General features: G+C 41.7%; 1 protein-coding gene across 13 annotated transcripts in view; it reads right to left on the reverse strand.

Moving 5' to 3' along the window:
- Positions 1–15,534, reverse strand: part of CUL2 (cullin 2) — a 55,282-nt gene that overhangs the window by 34,970 nt on the left and 4,778 nt on the right. For 12 of the 13 annotated variants that reach the window (XR_014792450.1, XM_084859213.1, XM_084859204.1 and 9 more), the window contains 6 exons: positions 11,853–11,955; positions 10,926–11,020; positions 9,203–9,308; positions 7,361–7,443; positions 302–398; positions 97–207 (listed from right to left, as the gene is read on the reverse strand). Coding sequence is in view for 12 of the 13 variants with exons in the window: in XM_084859213.1 (XP_084715339.1) it covers positions 97–207; positions 302–398; positions 7,361–7,443; positions 9,203–9,308; positions 10,926–11,020; positions 11,853–11,955 (595 nt within the window). In the remaining variant the exon portion in view is untranslated. The other variant, XM_084859214.1, reaches the window with a different exon arrangement.

The following is a 15,534-nucleotide window of genomic DNA, read 5'->3' on the forward strand; positions in this document are numbered from 1 at the left end:
CCTTCCATGAGTTTACTATGTACCAAAAGCAAAAAAACTGATGTATTTTTCTTTGAGGTACATTGGATAATTGATGCATAAATAGGAGCCTCTTACCTTTTCCATATACTGTGAGCAGTTTGACTCTTGCATTAAATTTGAAGCTTCTTGTTTATAATACTCCCCTGTTTCATTCAGAAAAGGACACTCAAAAATTTCCTGATAAAACTAAAATGAGAAAGTCTGATCAAGTACAAATAAAGCAAGGCACGGAACAATGAATTATCACAATTAATTGAGACAAAAATAAGTGGTTGTTTACCTTCAGAGGGAATTTTTTCTTATACTGTTCAACATGAACAAAGGAGTTAATAACCCCATGGATTACTTTCTGATTTGGATCTTCTCCACAACGATCACTGAAAGATGAAAAATGAATGCATGCTATTTATGTACCGTCCATGTTTCGAAAACAAGCTAGACAAATGGATAAAACCATTTCCCATTCCCATATGCTGTAGCCCTTTCAATGACTAAGCAGTTTGCTCAGCCATGGATATTCAATGATAGTGAGCAGTATCATTCACAAACACAAACTCTTTTGAAATTATCCAAGTTCACAGAAGAGACAAAATGCTAATAGGCACTTATTTCAGGGATGGAGAAGGCTTGGACATGAACAGTTCTGGGACAAAGTATTTGGATCTCACTCCCTATTTCCTATCCCCTGTGCAGCTCAGAGCCCTCTGTGTACATAAGAACAGTTATGCAGGATCAGACCAAAGACCTATTTAGTCCAGCATTCTGTTTCACAGTAGCTAACCAGATGCCTATGGGAAGCTCACAGCAGGACATGAATGCAATAGCACCCTCCTGTTCATGATCTCCAGCAATTGGTATACAGAAGCATATTGCTTTTGATACTGGAGGTAATATGTAACTACCATGACTAGTAGCCACTGATAGCCTTCTCCTCCATGAACTTGTCTAATCCCCCTTTAAAGCTGTCCAAGTTGGTGACCATCACTACATCTTGTGGCAGCAAACTCCATAGTTTAATTATGCACTGTGAAAAGTACATGTTGCAGTCAATGCAAAATAACAACCCAGATAGTTTTTGTCAGTGTGCTTGCATTAAAATTACTTGTCAAGTAATACAATTATTCTTGGTTATGTAATGCTACACATGCATATTACATGGAAAAATGAAACTTTTTAAAATGTTAAAATTTTGTGTAATGTGCTTCTCAGTCACCTTTGGATCCCTTGGCCAGAACCCAGAAGGGTGGGAGCTACTTCTTATGGAGCAACTGAATAGAAAATTGAACTTCAAGTGGTAGGCCATGACCTGGAGTCCACAAGTACCAGCTTGGCTTACTAGCAAAGCCCCTGTTTCACTTCACTATCAATTATTCAAGCCCTCTAGAAAGCATGGAGGGCTGGTTGGGAAGGTGGAGTTTTGCCTTACTTGTGCCCAAGGTAAAGATAAGGAAAGTAACAGTGGGGGAAATGCCTGCAGTTACTTTTACCATCTGAACTGCAGTGCAATTGACAGCCTAGCTGAAGATTCTGTGAGTCCTTTTTGACAACTGAGAGGGGGAATTAACCCCTGCTGAGCAAGGAAGTAAAATTGTGGATGCCTGACCACAACCCACAAGTGAGTTACATCCTGATCTAAGGTGGGGTGCACCAGCAGCAGCATCACTTTTCTTTTTAACAAGATTTTTGAGAGGAGAAAGAGAGGGAGAGAAAGGCAGACAGAGGAAGATATTAAAGACCAACGTATACTATACAAAAGTTCAACAGGGTCCTATGTTGCAGGTTGAGGTTAAACATTACTATCAACATTATCTGAGGCAAAAAAAAGAGTGCATGCCAGCAGGAAAGGAGCCAGGAGAAAGGCAATTACATTTCATCAGAAGGTTCTCCTGTTAAGAGCAGCAGAGGGGAAAGGATGGCTTTGATGTTTAATAGCTGCCAACTGACACTAATCTTACACTGTTATTTATGTCAAGCAGATTAAAGTCTGGAACTAATGTAGCCACTACAGCAGACACCCTCCAGACTGAACCGAGTGAAAATAAGACACAAAACGAACCCCATAGCATTTAAAAAGCAAACAGGCCTACAATCTACTCCTTTTCAAACAGGTAGTGAAAAAGCAGAGGTAGGATTTGAGGGACAGAAATGAGCCTAAGGAAAAATAAACCCCAAATGGACTTAAAATCTAGATTTGAACTTGCTTTGGGCAAACTTCTTTTGGAAAGAGAAAGTTAGATATGCCTGCCTCAAAACTATGACCAGTTTACAAATTGTCAACAACTAACAGTTAATGAAATGTGGGTTGTTGAAAATGCAGCGAGACTGAGCAGGGGTATGCTGGTTCCCGCGTGACCACCTGCTCCTGCTTTGATAAACAACCCAGGGGCGCTGTGACCCTGGGTTGTTTATTGTGATGTCTGAACCTGGATTCAAACTCTGGGTTGCTCATCCCCCAACAACCCATAGTACTGTGTTCAGACATCAAGATCAACAACTGTACCACAGCGGGAGTGGGCAGGCGTGAGGGAACCAGCACTCAAGCATGCTCTTGTTGCAACCATGGGTTGCTGATGACGTGTGAACTGTATCTGTTCCAGCTATACCTTGACACAGAGGCCAATAGGATCACAACTAAGGAAAGTAAATACTCAAGGTAGGCATCACCATGCCATTGACTCTTGTTGAACTATATTTGTTCCTTGTCTCTCACTTGTTCCTATGCTACTCTTTACATGATTGCAGTACACAAAGAGAAAGTTATAGAAATAATTAAGGAACAATAGGTTTAATCAGAGCCGGATGGAAGAGTCGGGTCCTTACTCATGATTGGCTGTCCTCTTGGTTAGGTGCACCAGCTGGATATGTCAAACAGAAAACTTGCATGACCTTGATCTAATATCTCTGTGAAGTTGTCACAAGGAGATATTTACTGCCACAGAACGAAAGCCACAAGTAGAACTCTGATCAGTGATTACCAAGGGCCAGGTGTGGGGTACTCAAATCTTTCTAGCACATCCCAGAAAAACTGCTGCTATGAAAATATCCTAACATTGTCAAACGATGCTCTAGCACAGGGATTTGCTCCAGAGTATCCTGGACCCAATACCAGTGTTGCACAACCAACAGTTCTACAGGAAACCCTAATTCAAATTGAACCAAGCTTCCATGTTATCAGCCCTCAGTTCTGATTAAGTTACACCTATCAGTAAGTTCTGAACTCCCTGTAACTTTAAAGTTTGCCACAAATTACCAGTTTAGGACATTAAGAAATGTCTGTGCCAAAGTACTTATTCTTACACAGAGAACTTTTCTGGCCATCACAACGTGTCAGTTTTGATGACAACATGCTGCCCAATGTGCCCATGGGAAATTACATCAGAACTTTTCTTTCCTCAAATTGATTGTATACAGCGACTGCAAGAAGCTACAAGCACCTGATGCAACGCATGCAGATATTCTGCTGCAATCTTTTAAACATGACATCTTTTCTATGTCTCCATCTGCAATAGGTGTGTATCAAGATAGACAAAATCATCCAGCCACTGAGTAAGACACAAGTCTTTACACTTACAATAGAGAAACCTAAAATACATGCACGCACACCAAGCGGCTAGAAGGGACAAGCCACAAAAAAAGGTCCCCCGAAGATCCCTTCTTACAAATTACCACAAACCACACACAGTAAGAAGCAAATAGCAGCTTTTACATGAGAAGGAACAAAACAAAGTGAAGATACAAAAACGGCAGGATATGTCTTTGCGGAAGGCAACCCACACTATTTTGTCCATATATTAATTATCAGCATTTAATGAAAAGCATAAGCATTGGTTGAGCATACTAAGTAGATATTTATGTATTGGGGAAGTCTTGGATTCTGCTTTGGGAAGTCTCAGATTCAATAGCAATCTTGCACATGGCATGGAGGGCTACTGTTTAAGCAACACCAGTCTAAAGTCCCCTTGTGCAAACAGAATTAATCATGAGCTACTATGGATTCTGGCCATTGGGATTGCTAGTTTAATAATTCTGCCTCAGATGCTGAGCATTAGCTCACTTCATAACTTCCCTGTGAATAGGTGGCGCAAACTGCTTTGGCCCTTTGTCTTGCCTTTCCCCTTCTAGTCTTAAAATTGACTGAAAAGCTTGACTTGGCCTCTGGGCTTAATTATTTTTCAGATGGTCAAAAAAATCTACAAAAATTCATTTCTAAAATTGTATCCTCTACCAGTACAAGGACACAATTCATATGAGCAGAGGAGCTACTTCAATAAGTCAGCATTTCAAAAACAACTTCCAAGCATGATGCAGTTAATCCAAGGTACCTCCCTGAAATCTGCTGCTAGAGATACAGGACACATCGTCACTGTGCACTTATTCTGTCAACGGGACTGTATATAGCTGCTTCTTGCAAAATTTCGGCTTAAATTGAAGAACGTCGGGGAAACCACTAAACCGTTCAGGTATGACCTAAATCATATCCCTGATGACTATACAGTGGAGGTGAGGAATAGATTTCAGGGATTAGACCTGATAGACAGAGTGCCTGAGGAACTATGGACGGAGGTCCGTAACATTGTTCAGGAGGCAGCAACGAAATCCATCCCAAAGAAAAAGAAATGCAAGAAAGCCAAGTGGCTGTCTGATGAGGCTTTACAAGTAGCTCACGAAAGAAGGGAAGCGAAAAGCAAGGGAGAAAGGGGAAGATATACCCAACTGAATGCAGAGTTCCAGAGAATAGCAAGGAGAGACAAGAAGGCCTTCTTAAATGAACAATGCAAAGAAATCGAGGAAAACAACAGAATGGGAAAGACTAGAGATCTCTTCAAGAAAATTGGAGATCTCAAGGGAACGTTTTGTGCAAAGACGGGCATGATAAAGGACAAAGAAGGCAGGGACCTAACAGAAGCAGATGAGATTAAGAAGAGGTGGCAAGAATGCACAGAAGAACTATACAGGAAAGATCTTAATGTCCCTGATAGCCATGATAGTGCGGTCACTGAACTTGAGCCGGACATCCTCGAGAGTGAAGTCAAGTGGGCCTTAGGAAGCATTAGTAACAACAAAGCTAGCGGAGATGACAGTATTCCAGCCGAGCTATTTAAAATCCTAAAAGATGATGCTGTTAAAGTGCTGCACTCAATATGCCAACAAATCTGGAACACTCAACAGTGGCCACAAGTCTGGAAAAGGTCAGTTTACATTCCAATTCCAAAGAAGGGCAACGCCAAAGAGTGTTCAAACTACCGCACAATTGCGCTCATTTCACATGCCAGCAAGGTGATGCTCAAAATCCTACAAGCTAGGCTTCAGCAGTATGCGAACCGAGAACTACCGGAAGTACAAGCTGGGTTTCGAAGAGGCAGAGGAACTAGAGATCAAATCGCCAACATTCGCTGCATCATGGAGAAAGCAAGAGAATTCCAGAAAAACGTCTATTTCTGCTTCATTGACTACGCTAAAGCCTTTGATTGTGTGGATCACAACAAACTGTGGCAAATTCTTAAAGTGATGGGAGTACCAGACCACCTTACCTGTCTCCTGAGAAACCTGTACGAGGGTCAAGAAGCAACAGTAAGAACCAGACATGGAACAACCGAGTGGTTCAAAATTGGGAAAGGAGTACGACAAGGCTGCATATTGTCACCCTGCTTATTTAACTTATATGCAGAGTACATCATGAGAAATGCCGGGTTGGATGAATCAGAGGTCGGAATTAAGATTGCTGGGAGAATTATCAACAACCTCCGATATGCAGACGATACCACCCTAATGGCAGAAAGCGAAGAGGATCTCAAGAGCCTCTTGTTGAGGGTGAAAGAGGAGAGTGCAAAAGCTGGTTTGAAATTCAACATTAAAAAAACTAAGATCATGGCATCTGGCCCCATCACTTCCTGGCATATAGAAGGGGAAGAAATGGAAGCAGTGATAGATTTTACTTTCTTGGGCTCCAAGATCACCGCAGACGGTGACTGTAGCCATGAAATTAAAAGACGCTTGCTCCTTGGGAGGAAAGCTATGGCCAACCTAGGCAGCATAGTAAGAAGCAGAGACATCACCTTGCCGACAAAGGTCCGTCTAATCAAAGCTATGGTTTTCCCAGTAATAATGTATGGCTGTGAGAGCTGGACTATAAGGAAGGCTGAGCGCCGAAGAATTGATGCTTTCAAACTGTGGTGCTGGAGAAGACTCTTACGAGTCCCCTGGACTGCAAGGAGGTCAAATCAGTCCATCCTAAAGGAAATCAACCTTGAGTGCTCATTGGAAGGACAGATACTGAAGCTGAAGCTCCAATATTTTGGCCACCTAATGCGAAGAGAGAACTCCCTGGAAAAGACCCTGATGCTGGGAAAGACTGAAGGCAAAAGGAGAAGGGGACGGCAGAGGATGAGATGGCTAGATAGCATCACGGATGCAATGAATATGAACTTGAGCACGCTCCGGGAGAGAGCGCAGGACAGGAAGGCCTGGCGTGCTATGGTCCATGGGGTCACGAAGAGTCAGACACGACTGAACAACTGAACAACTGAACAACAACAACAACAACATAGTTAAGCATGTCAGAATCCCACAAAAAACAGGGCTTAAGTGGCTGCTTTTTGCAGGTGCCGTAAGGTAAATTCTATGACGCCTGCCAGCAGCTTCAGGCCAGAATAAAATCTAAGCAAAGTCACAAAGAAACATCAGTGTATTGTCAAATCTATCAGGTTGCCTAGACCTGGTTGGCTGTTCTATGCGTTTGCTAATAAGGTATAGAATATGCAAGGTTTTACACTGCTGCCAATCAGAGCCTTACCCTGGAACTAGGCTGACTGACTGAAGTGGCTGAAGCTTGGACTGCTGATCAGTTCTGTAATACATTCAGAATTTCAGAAAGAATTCTAGATCTAACGTCAATCTTTTCTTTTCTTTCTTTTTTTTTACGTTTATACAATACTCCATAATGCCTAACTCAAAATAAACTTAAAAGCATGAGATCCATTTAGCAGTGGAATAATTTAAATGTACTAGGCCAGAGCGCAAAAGCACTAGAAGACTAAGCTCAAGGTTCTACAGCAAGCAGCAGAAATGAGCACCAACTCTTAGCACTCCAATAGCATATGTTTGCTAGGACACACTTCCTGCTTTTAGAGATGATTTCACTGCTCAAGAAGATTCTGTTTTCCTTGGAGGTATTGCCAACAAATGCACTTAAAAACCGCACGATTTTTACAAAAAACCAGCCTCATGTACAATTTCTGCTTAAATTAAGAAAATACAACTATTAGTTCAACAAACATTCACATATGCACAGAGACACTACCCCTCCCCCCACCAAAATCAATCCGAAGAACGCACTCACTTTTTGATTTCGCGGAGGAGCATTCGAATGAGGACGACCTGTAAGGGCTCAATCATTAATCTCCTCCACATATCAAGTGCTAGCTGTCATGACAAATGCACAATAGAAACATGTCAGCCACAGGTTATTCATTCATTTAGAATTGTTTAAAGTTATTCTAAGGGCTACAGTAGGATAGCAGTATACTGAAAGTGCACAAAATAGACAACCGAGCAATCCTATATGTGTTCAAGGAGTGCTTCAACGTCGAAGCGCTCCAAACATCCTATACCCTGCTGGCAGATGGATCTTTGTTTCTCAGTCCTCCTTTCAGATGATTTTCCACTAGATGTGTTTTGAACACGTCCAGTGGAGTCACGAAGACAGAGGTGGGACCTCGGAGGCTTTAGGCTCCTGCAGGTCCTCAGCAACTTCCCTCTCTGTCCCCTGATTTGCATTCTCACTCAAGGCCAGAGCTTCAACCTTGGGTGAGAAACCTGCCACAGTGCTTTCCGTGGTGGCTGCGAGAGCTGAGAGGGGGGAAATATTCCTATTTGGATCTCCCCTCTTGAGGTGGTAGGAATGTCTACAGCCTCAGAGGGGGAACTCTCCCAGGGATCATAGGATTGCTTTCTAAATGAATTAAATCGATAAAACATAGAAAATATTGACCTTTAGCACCCCATCGGATTGGCCTCAGCTATCAAAAGTGCCTGAATTTATCTTTTTAAAAATTCTTATATCAGTGAATACACATGAGAGGAAAAGCTGGTCTCCTATGGGTGTTTCACACATCACAAAGCAAAAAATGGAAGTCTGCCAGCAGGTGTACACTCAGCAGGGGGCCATAGCCAAACCCAGCCTTCTTGATGAATATGATTCACCTATTTTCAAACACATGTTGGTTTCATTAACAGTATTTAGAAATAAAAATCTTTTTTTAAAATCTGGCTGTGCTGCATACCCTACTAAATACTACATCACAGTGGGAAATACTTATTTCTTGCACATATACATATTGAGCAGTGCAGCTGATCTTGGCTCTCTGATACTGGTTCCTCACTAAGTGTTTTGTCACAAGCAAGCATTGGAGTGGATCCAGAATAGTTGAACCTAGGTCCCATTGAAGTTAATGAGACAAATGAGTCATAATGTAACTGATTTCAGTGGGAACAAAATTCAACTGACTTAATCTGGCTCTAACCCATTACGTTTAATGTGTGAAGCAGCCCTAATACTGTCTTCAGTCAACCTGGCCTATCCTTTATTTCACTGGAAATGTAAAAACTAAGTGATTCCCAGGGATGAGTAACAGGGCTCAGATTCCTTAGTACATGTGGGAGTAATATTCTGAGAGGTCAGACCTAATTTTCTACTTGAGGAAATCAGGTATGAAGGATGGAGTTTAGGTATATGTCATCCCAAATATCACTTTTCTTATACCAGGTTCAGAAAAAATGTCTAACAAGCCCTTATTCTTATCAGTTTCAGATTGAAGGGGTGACTTTAAACAATTCAGCGCTGCACATCTCAGCCATTTCATTCAAATTGGCACCTCTATCAGAACTTGCTGCTCATGTTTTTTCTTTCTGTATCTACCAATCCCACCAAGCTACTGCACAATCTCAATTCATTTCTGTGAGTAAGTAGTATGCATCAGTGGTCTGGGTTCACTGAGCCAATAAAAGCACTGCGTGTCTTACTCTGAAAACTTATGAAGACAATACACGAGATGCTTGTTGCATCGATCCAACAAAGTGGGCTATACAATTTCAAATAGGAGGAACTTTCTTAATGGCAGGCTACAGAAAAAAACATGCACTTCATATTTACCCCTTGAAAGTCCTTCTACAGAGTACCTACCTCTCCTATCTCCATCAATGGTTCACTCATATCCACTCCTCCATAACCATACTGAAGATCAGCTTCAGTCAATTTGTTCTTTTTAATAAACTGTGTATTGAGGTATCTGTGAAAACAGGGAATGTTTTTACTCAGATGTTTTCTGAAGCAAATTTTTGTCATTAGAAATGCATTTCACTTTTTGGAGAGAGAAAGTAGTGTAATGCATATTGTTATCAAAATCGCAGAGCTGCAAGCATCAGACAGAAGAGAATGACTGTGTTACATGAACGAGCCTAAGGCTTGTGAACTACCTCTTCCCTCCTCTGATGCAACCATGGGGAGACCAGAAGCTTCTGCTTTTATTTCCAACCAAGCGTGGCTATTTGTTATGCCCAAACCCAAAGTGTGGTCAGTCTTAGCTACAATTTAGGGCTGGGCAGGGAAACCGCCAAACTTCCTATTCCAAACTTCCTCTGACCTGCCGTGTTGGCCTGCTCTGCACCTTCTTCTAGAGAACAAGGAGGGTGAGCTGAGGCGGCTGTGGTGCTCACTGATCCTCATCTGCCTTCCCTCTCTTCTTCTTCTCTTGTGTCGAGGGACAGGCTCTGAAGGATGGAAGTGGGCAGGCCAAGGGAGAGGAAAAGGCAAAAATGCCAGGTCAGGCTCAATTCATGCGCAGCCTCCAGAGTGATGGTGGTGGCACTGTGCCTCATAACTCATGAGGGTGGAGGACAGCAGGAGAAAATAAAAGAGAAGACAGGGATGACGGGTAGTGAATGCCTCTGCCACTTTTTCTCATCCACTTCTTTCTCCAGCAGAAAGAGCCACCAGAAGACTTTCCACCACACAGGGCAGGCTCTAGTGTGAACCAGGCCCTCCACATGACTGGCTGACTGCATAGAAGCCTGGTATCCATGACCTCCTTCCATTTTGAGGTGGGCAGTCATGGAAAGCAGACCTCAGCAACACTGGATGCTCACGCAGAGAGCCTCATTCATATTGAAAGCTATCTGCATGATGAAGAGGCTTGTGTCAGTGTCACCAGGAAATTGTGTTGCTGCTCCAAATGGAATTACAACCTGAGGTTTACTCTCATGGAAGCATGCTTAGGAGTGTAACCTTTGTTTTTACAGCAATTGAAGGTTAGGGGAAGGGCTATCCTTTCTTCCCTTTAGCTGTTACATTAACTGAATTAGTTGAGTGAGATCATTTAATGCCAGTTAAACAGACATTCAACAAACCGGAATCCCAAGATGTTTATATCAGATCACGTTTTCAATTATATACACAACAAAAATTATATTCTGTATAGAGGATCTCACTATCTGCAATATTTTCATGTGAGCTACCATGAGTGTTTTATAAATGGAAGGGCAGCATATTTGTATTTCATTGGATCCAGACTTAGTCATACTTAGACGGACTGAAATCAACCCAAATGCATATATGCTGCCCTTCAGTTTATAAAATGCTCAGGGTGGCTCACATAATTACTTATGTCCCATTGATTTCAATGGGTGTACTCCAAGTATGACTAGGTCTGGATCTAACTCTATTGTTAACTAAATAAACCCATAAATTAAATAATGCTACAACCTGTGAACTGGTTCATAATCCCATCCAAAACACCTTTGAAAACCCAATTCTAACTTGTTTCAATCTTCCAATAGTTTCAGACTTCTTTCATAAGGAGTTTTTTATTGCATTCATCATCATTTTAAGACCTTTTCTCCAAATTTACCTGTATAAACAGTCCATATAGTCTGCTCCTTTACTGTATTCATCCCAGTATCTATGATACATTACCAGTACTTGTTCTTCAGAGTCCAAGACTCTCTATGGAAAAAAACATGGAAAAAAGATTAATTCCATGATTCATGCTCTAATAATTACGTTAGAAATGCTGGAGAACTCATTCTATAATAAATTTTACTTTATAAACTGTCAAATATGTTTTGAAGATACTAAATTTACTTGGTTCTCCTATATTGCAATTCAATAAATAAAAATACATGATTACATCCTTTAAACCAGGGATTGGGAACCTTTTTCAAACCAAGGGCCAGACTGCTATCAAGGAAATATACCAGCGGCTGCATGCCAGCGGTGGGTGTGGCCAAAGAGGGTGTGTTGGGCAAAGGAGGGGGGCACACTATTCACACAGATACCCCATCTACACCCCTTTCCTAGCCCACAGCTGATCTATGCAGATCACCTGAGGAGGAGGGGGGCATTTTCATCACCACTGTGGCATGCCGAGTAGGGAGGTTTAAATCTCCCTGCCCAGCGTACCACAATGGGGATAAAAAATGCCTGACTGAGCTGCAGTCATGACTGGGAAAGGCGATGGGGAGGTGAAGCCGACCAAACCCCTGTCTTGAGCCAACTTCACTCCCCTGCCTTGCCTTCCCCAACTGAGGAACAGTCGAGGCCGCAGTTCAGGTGGGAGCCATTTTCCAGCCCCCTCATCACTTCTGAGGGGCTGGACTTTGGGGACGGGCTTCACAGGATGCCTTCGCAAGCCAAACAGGGAGGGCTATCAGGTTGAATTTGGCCCACAGGGTGAGGTTCCCTACCTTGAAACAAATAGTGAAAGTTTGCCCTCTTACTACAAAAACCTAAGCAATGACTCACTTTTTGAGAGTGTAAGAATACTATCAATAGTTACCTTGTGCAAATGGCGTACATGATTTTCCAAAAAAATTTTAGTTTCCATATAAAGTCTTTCCCCCAGAGGTTCGGGATAGGCCACACACAAAGCATAAATGTCCCTGGATTTGAAGTCAAGGCTGAAACGTATTTTGAAGTTTTCTTAACTCAAAATGTAATGAGATCTTTTAACAATAATAATAATGGCTGGGTTTCCTATGCACACACTAGCAGTGTTTCTGCTGATTTTCTCTTCCAGCTACAGCCCGTTCTGCAGCACTGAGAACGGAGGCCCTCAGTTCTCAGGAGGGCCTTCCCCAACCTACAGAAAAAGCTTTTGAGGGGGGCACCACAAGGAGCTGCGGTGGAAATGGGGACCTGAAAAGCACTTGCGTGTTCATGGGATGCCATGCATAGTCTGTTGAACCTGGTCCATTATTATTTACAGTGACTTGTTTATTTACAGATTTGTGATAAGAGAATGACACCTTTCAAAAGCATCATTTTCTAACAAAGTTGTCTGCACAAGTTTAGAGCAAGAAGTACTTACTTACCAGCAGAGCAAAGTTACGTACGTATTTTTCTATCTTTCACAAAGGCTGCAATCCTATAACCACTGACTCCCAGGAAAGCCCTACTGAACTCAACAGGACTTAATTCTGAGTAGACAAGTATAGGATTGTGCTGCAAATATAACATTTCATTATACAAGTAGAGAAAGGGTGGGCAACGTATGGCCCTCCAGATATTGGACTGCAATTCTCATCACCCCCACCATTGGCTATGCTGGCTAGGGCTGACAGGAGTGGAGGCTTACAGGTCCTCCACCCCTGAAGTAGAGGCTTAGGTCAGAAAGGCCTTTCTGGCTATTATTAGATCTAAGACAACCAAGCAGTAGTGTCTTGCCCAGTATATTCAATTTATAAATCTTGTGCTTCTAAGGAGGACATTCCTCATTATTCCATTTTCCTTTGTATGCTTATCACTAAGGAAAGGATGGTTGGCAATATGTGAAACACAGTCTCCTCCAAGGGAAAAAAAGTTTGCAGTCTAAACAATCTACAATAGCAGGATACCACATATGCAGAACAAGTCCTACCCCCACCCGCTTTTAATGCTCTTCTAGAAGATACAAAGAGGAGATCTGTTGCAAAAAAAGTGAATGGCACCTGCAATCATAATTACTCGTTATCCAATACATAAAGTCAATTCCCCCGTCCCCCAGCCTCCAAAAATACAAAAGACTGAAACAAGCAAGAATTTTCCACAACAGTCTGTTTCACAGCTAACGTAGCTGTGAGAAAAAGCACTGTAATTTGAATATGCTGGTTGCCTTTGAACTTTGCTAGAGCAATTCTGCAGCTAGGAAACAACACAAACAATAATAATGATAATAATAGTAAATACTGTTAAGAGAAGCTAGCTGTTGTAAGAACATTCTTTTTAAAGTAAAATTCTGCCTACAGAAGGCATCCATAAAGCCAGTCTTTCCAAATACTACAAAATGTTGTTCTTCTATCTATGAGAAATTCTTATGATCCTGGGATTTCATTTATATTCCTAGTAGTTTTCATCAAGATTAACTCACAGTAACAGGAAACACAAAATGCTGCAGTCATATTTGAAAAATGTAAAGGTGACCAATAAATTATGAACGACTGTAAACAGAAAATATGAGAATCAATACAGGTATTGCCACAGATTTTGAACAAAGTCCATAAAAGTGGAAGTTGATTCCTAACTGGGGGTTGCAATAACATCTTAAGATTCACAAAGCCAATACATTTTTCCACCCACCCCTCTGATAGTGATTCCTCAAATAATGACCACAAGCCAAGGATGATCTGCCCAAGGGGTCTCCTGGCCCCAGAACCTGCTGTATATAGAATCTAAGCTCGAACTCCACAAAGGAAGGGGAATGAGAATAGGTCACCAGACCTCAAACCTTTAGGTGGGAGCTTAGAGCTTGGGCACTTTGTGGGCCTCACCCAAAAGGCAAAGAGGTAAACTGGCCCATCCACTACCCAATGCTCTTCTTTTAAGGGTCTCCACCAGAGATGATAGAGGGTAAATAATTGGAGGCCATTTAACAGCAACTCAGTGCATATTTCCAAGACAAAGTGCTGCCTCTTAAAACTCCCTACAACTTCACTTGAACTGCAGGGTTCTGGCAGCTATTAGGCACTGACTGGAGAGATAAGGGCTCAGTTGAATTTTGAATCCTGTTGGAATATTCTGCCTTCCTGGTGATGCAGAGTTTGACCCTGTTACCCAAATTCTATTTTGTCTTACTAGATAACTGCAGCTCAAGTTCAGTTTCCTCTAGGCCTTGGTTAGCATTCTGTGGGCTGAGAGCTTGGCTGGATATTCCTGTTGTGAAATAAGCACACACATGAAGCAGAATCCCCCAGAGATGTTCTTGTTTCTGTGTTTAGATCCAAAACTACACTGATTCTGCAGTTCATTGATTATTGGGGTTCAGGTTTCTAAAAGCAACACACAGGATTCTCTGTAGTAGTGGTATTATGGTAATCATGTGGCAAAGAATCTTATGAGATCTCAAGAAAAGTGATCAAGCAATGGCTAGGAAAAAAATCCACAACAAATGCACAGAAGTAAAAGCAGGGGCAGAAAGAACAGGAGTAGCTTATTAGGAGAAAAAATGAAGTGAAGGCAGGATGACCGAAATGTATTTAAAAAGCTCCAGTACCAAAAGACCTTTCCTAACACCTTGAATAAATAAATGGAAGCTTGGGAACAATTTGTACCCTCGTTAATGCATGCAATACAAGTAAAACTAACTTTTTAAAATGAAGTAATAAAACATGCAATTATTTCTAGTAACAGGCTTTTGTTATGTTGCACATTTGCTGTGAGGGTGCCAGAAATATCGGATTTCTGCAGGGGTTCAGGCAGAGATCTGAAGGTCAAAAGGTAACTGAAAGCAAGTCAATGCTTTAAATAAAAGTATCATGTGACCTTCCATTGCTCTTTTCCATTGCTCTTTTTTTCTTTATACTCGGGCACAGTGTCCTAAGCATATTTACACTCCTTTCAGTCTCCAGAAGGAAGCATACCAATTAAAAACTGAATGAAAATCTGCTGCAAATATCAATACATTCAGGCTCTATCTGAACAAAGGAACAGCAATTGCCAGACAGGACAATTTGTTTGTAACTATCTGTAAAATACAAGAGATTCTGCCTGCTGCTGCCCTCCCCCCAACCTCAATTTGCCTGGCTACATTAGAGTAGGGAGTTTAGTTTTTATGTGAATGGAAAGCCGTTTCTCACACACCCCAACTACATATTCCAAAAGGTCATCCATTATGGGGAAAACAAAAAATTGACTCCCTTTCTCCATTACTGGAGAATGTTCAGATGAGAACAGTCATTCTGCTACTGATTCATAAAACAAATAACTCCTTACAGATTCCATCTAGCTGATCATCACCTGGCTGTGGCATTTTGCTGCTTCATTCAGCAGCATACATCTCCTTGTCAGGGTCCTCCAGATCATGCAGAAGTAAAAGTTCACCATTTACATGTGTATGTCTGTGTGTGTATGTGTACACACACACACACACACAGCGATGGGTTACATCCAGCTTACACAGCTCATATTGCAAAGTGCACAGACAACAGGCCTTTTGTTGAACTGCTGCTCAGGAAAAGATTGCCATAGTCTCTAAAAATACTAAG

Source organism: Heloderma suspectum, chromosome 5, assembly GCF_057233095.1.
Source record: "Heloderma suspectum isolate Gila_16-S chromosome 5, 16-S_ref, whole genome shotgun sequence".
In the NCBI taxonomy this organism is placed as follows: domain Eukaryota; kingdom Metazoa; phylum Chordata; class Lepidosauria; order Squamata; family Helodermatidae; genus Heloderma; species Heloderma suspectum.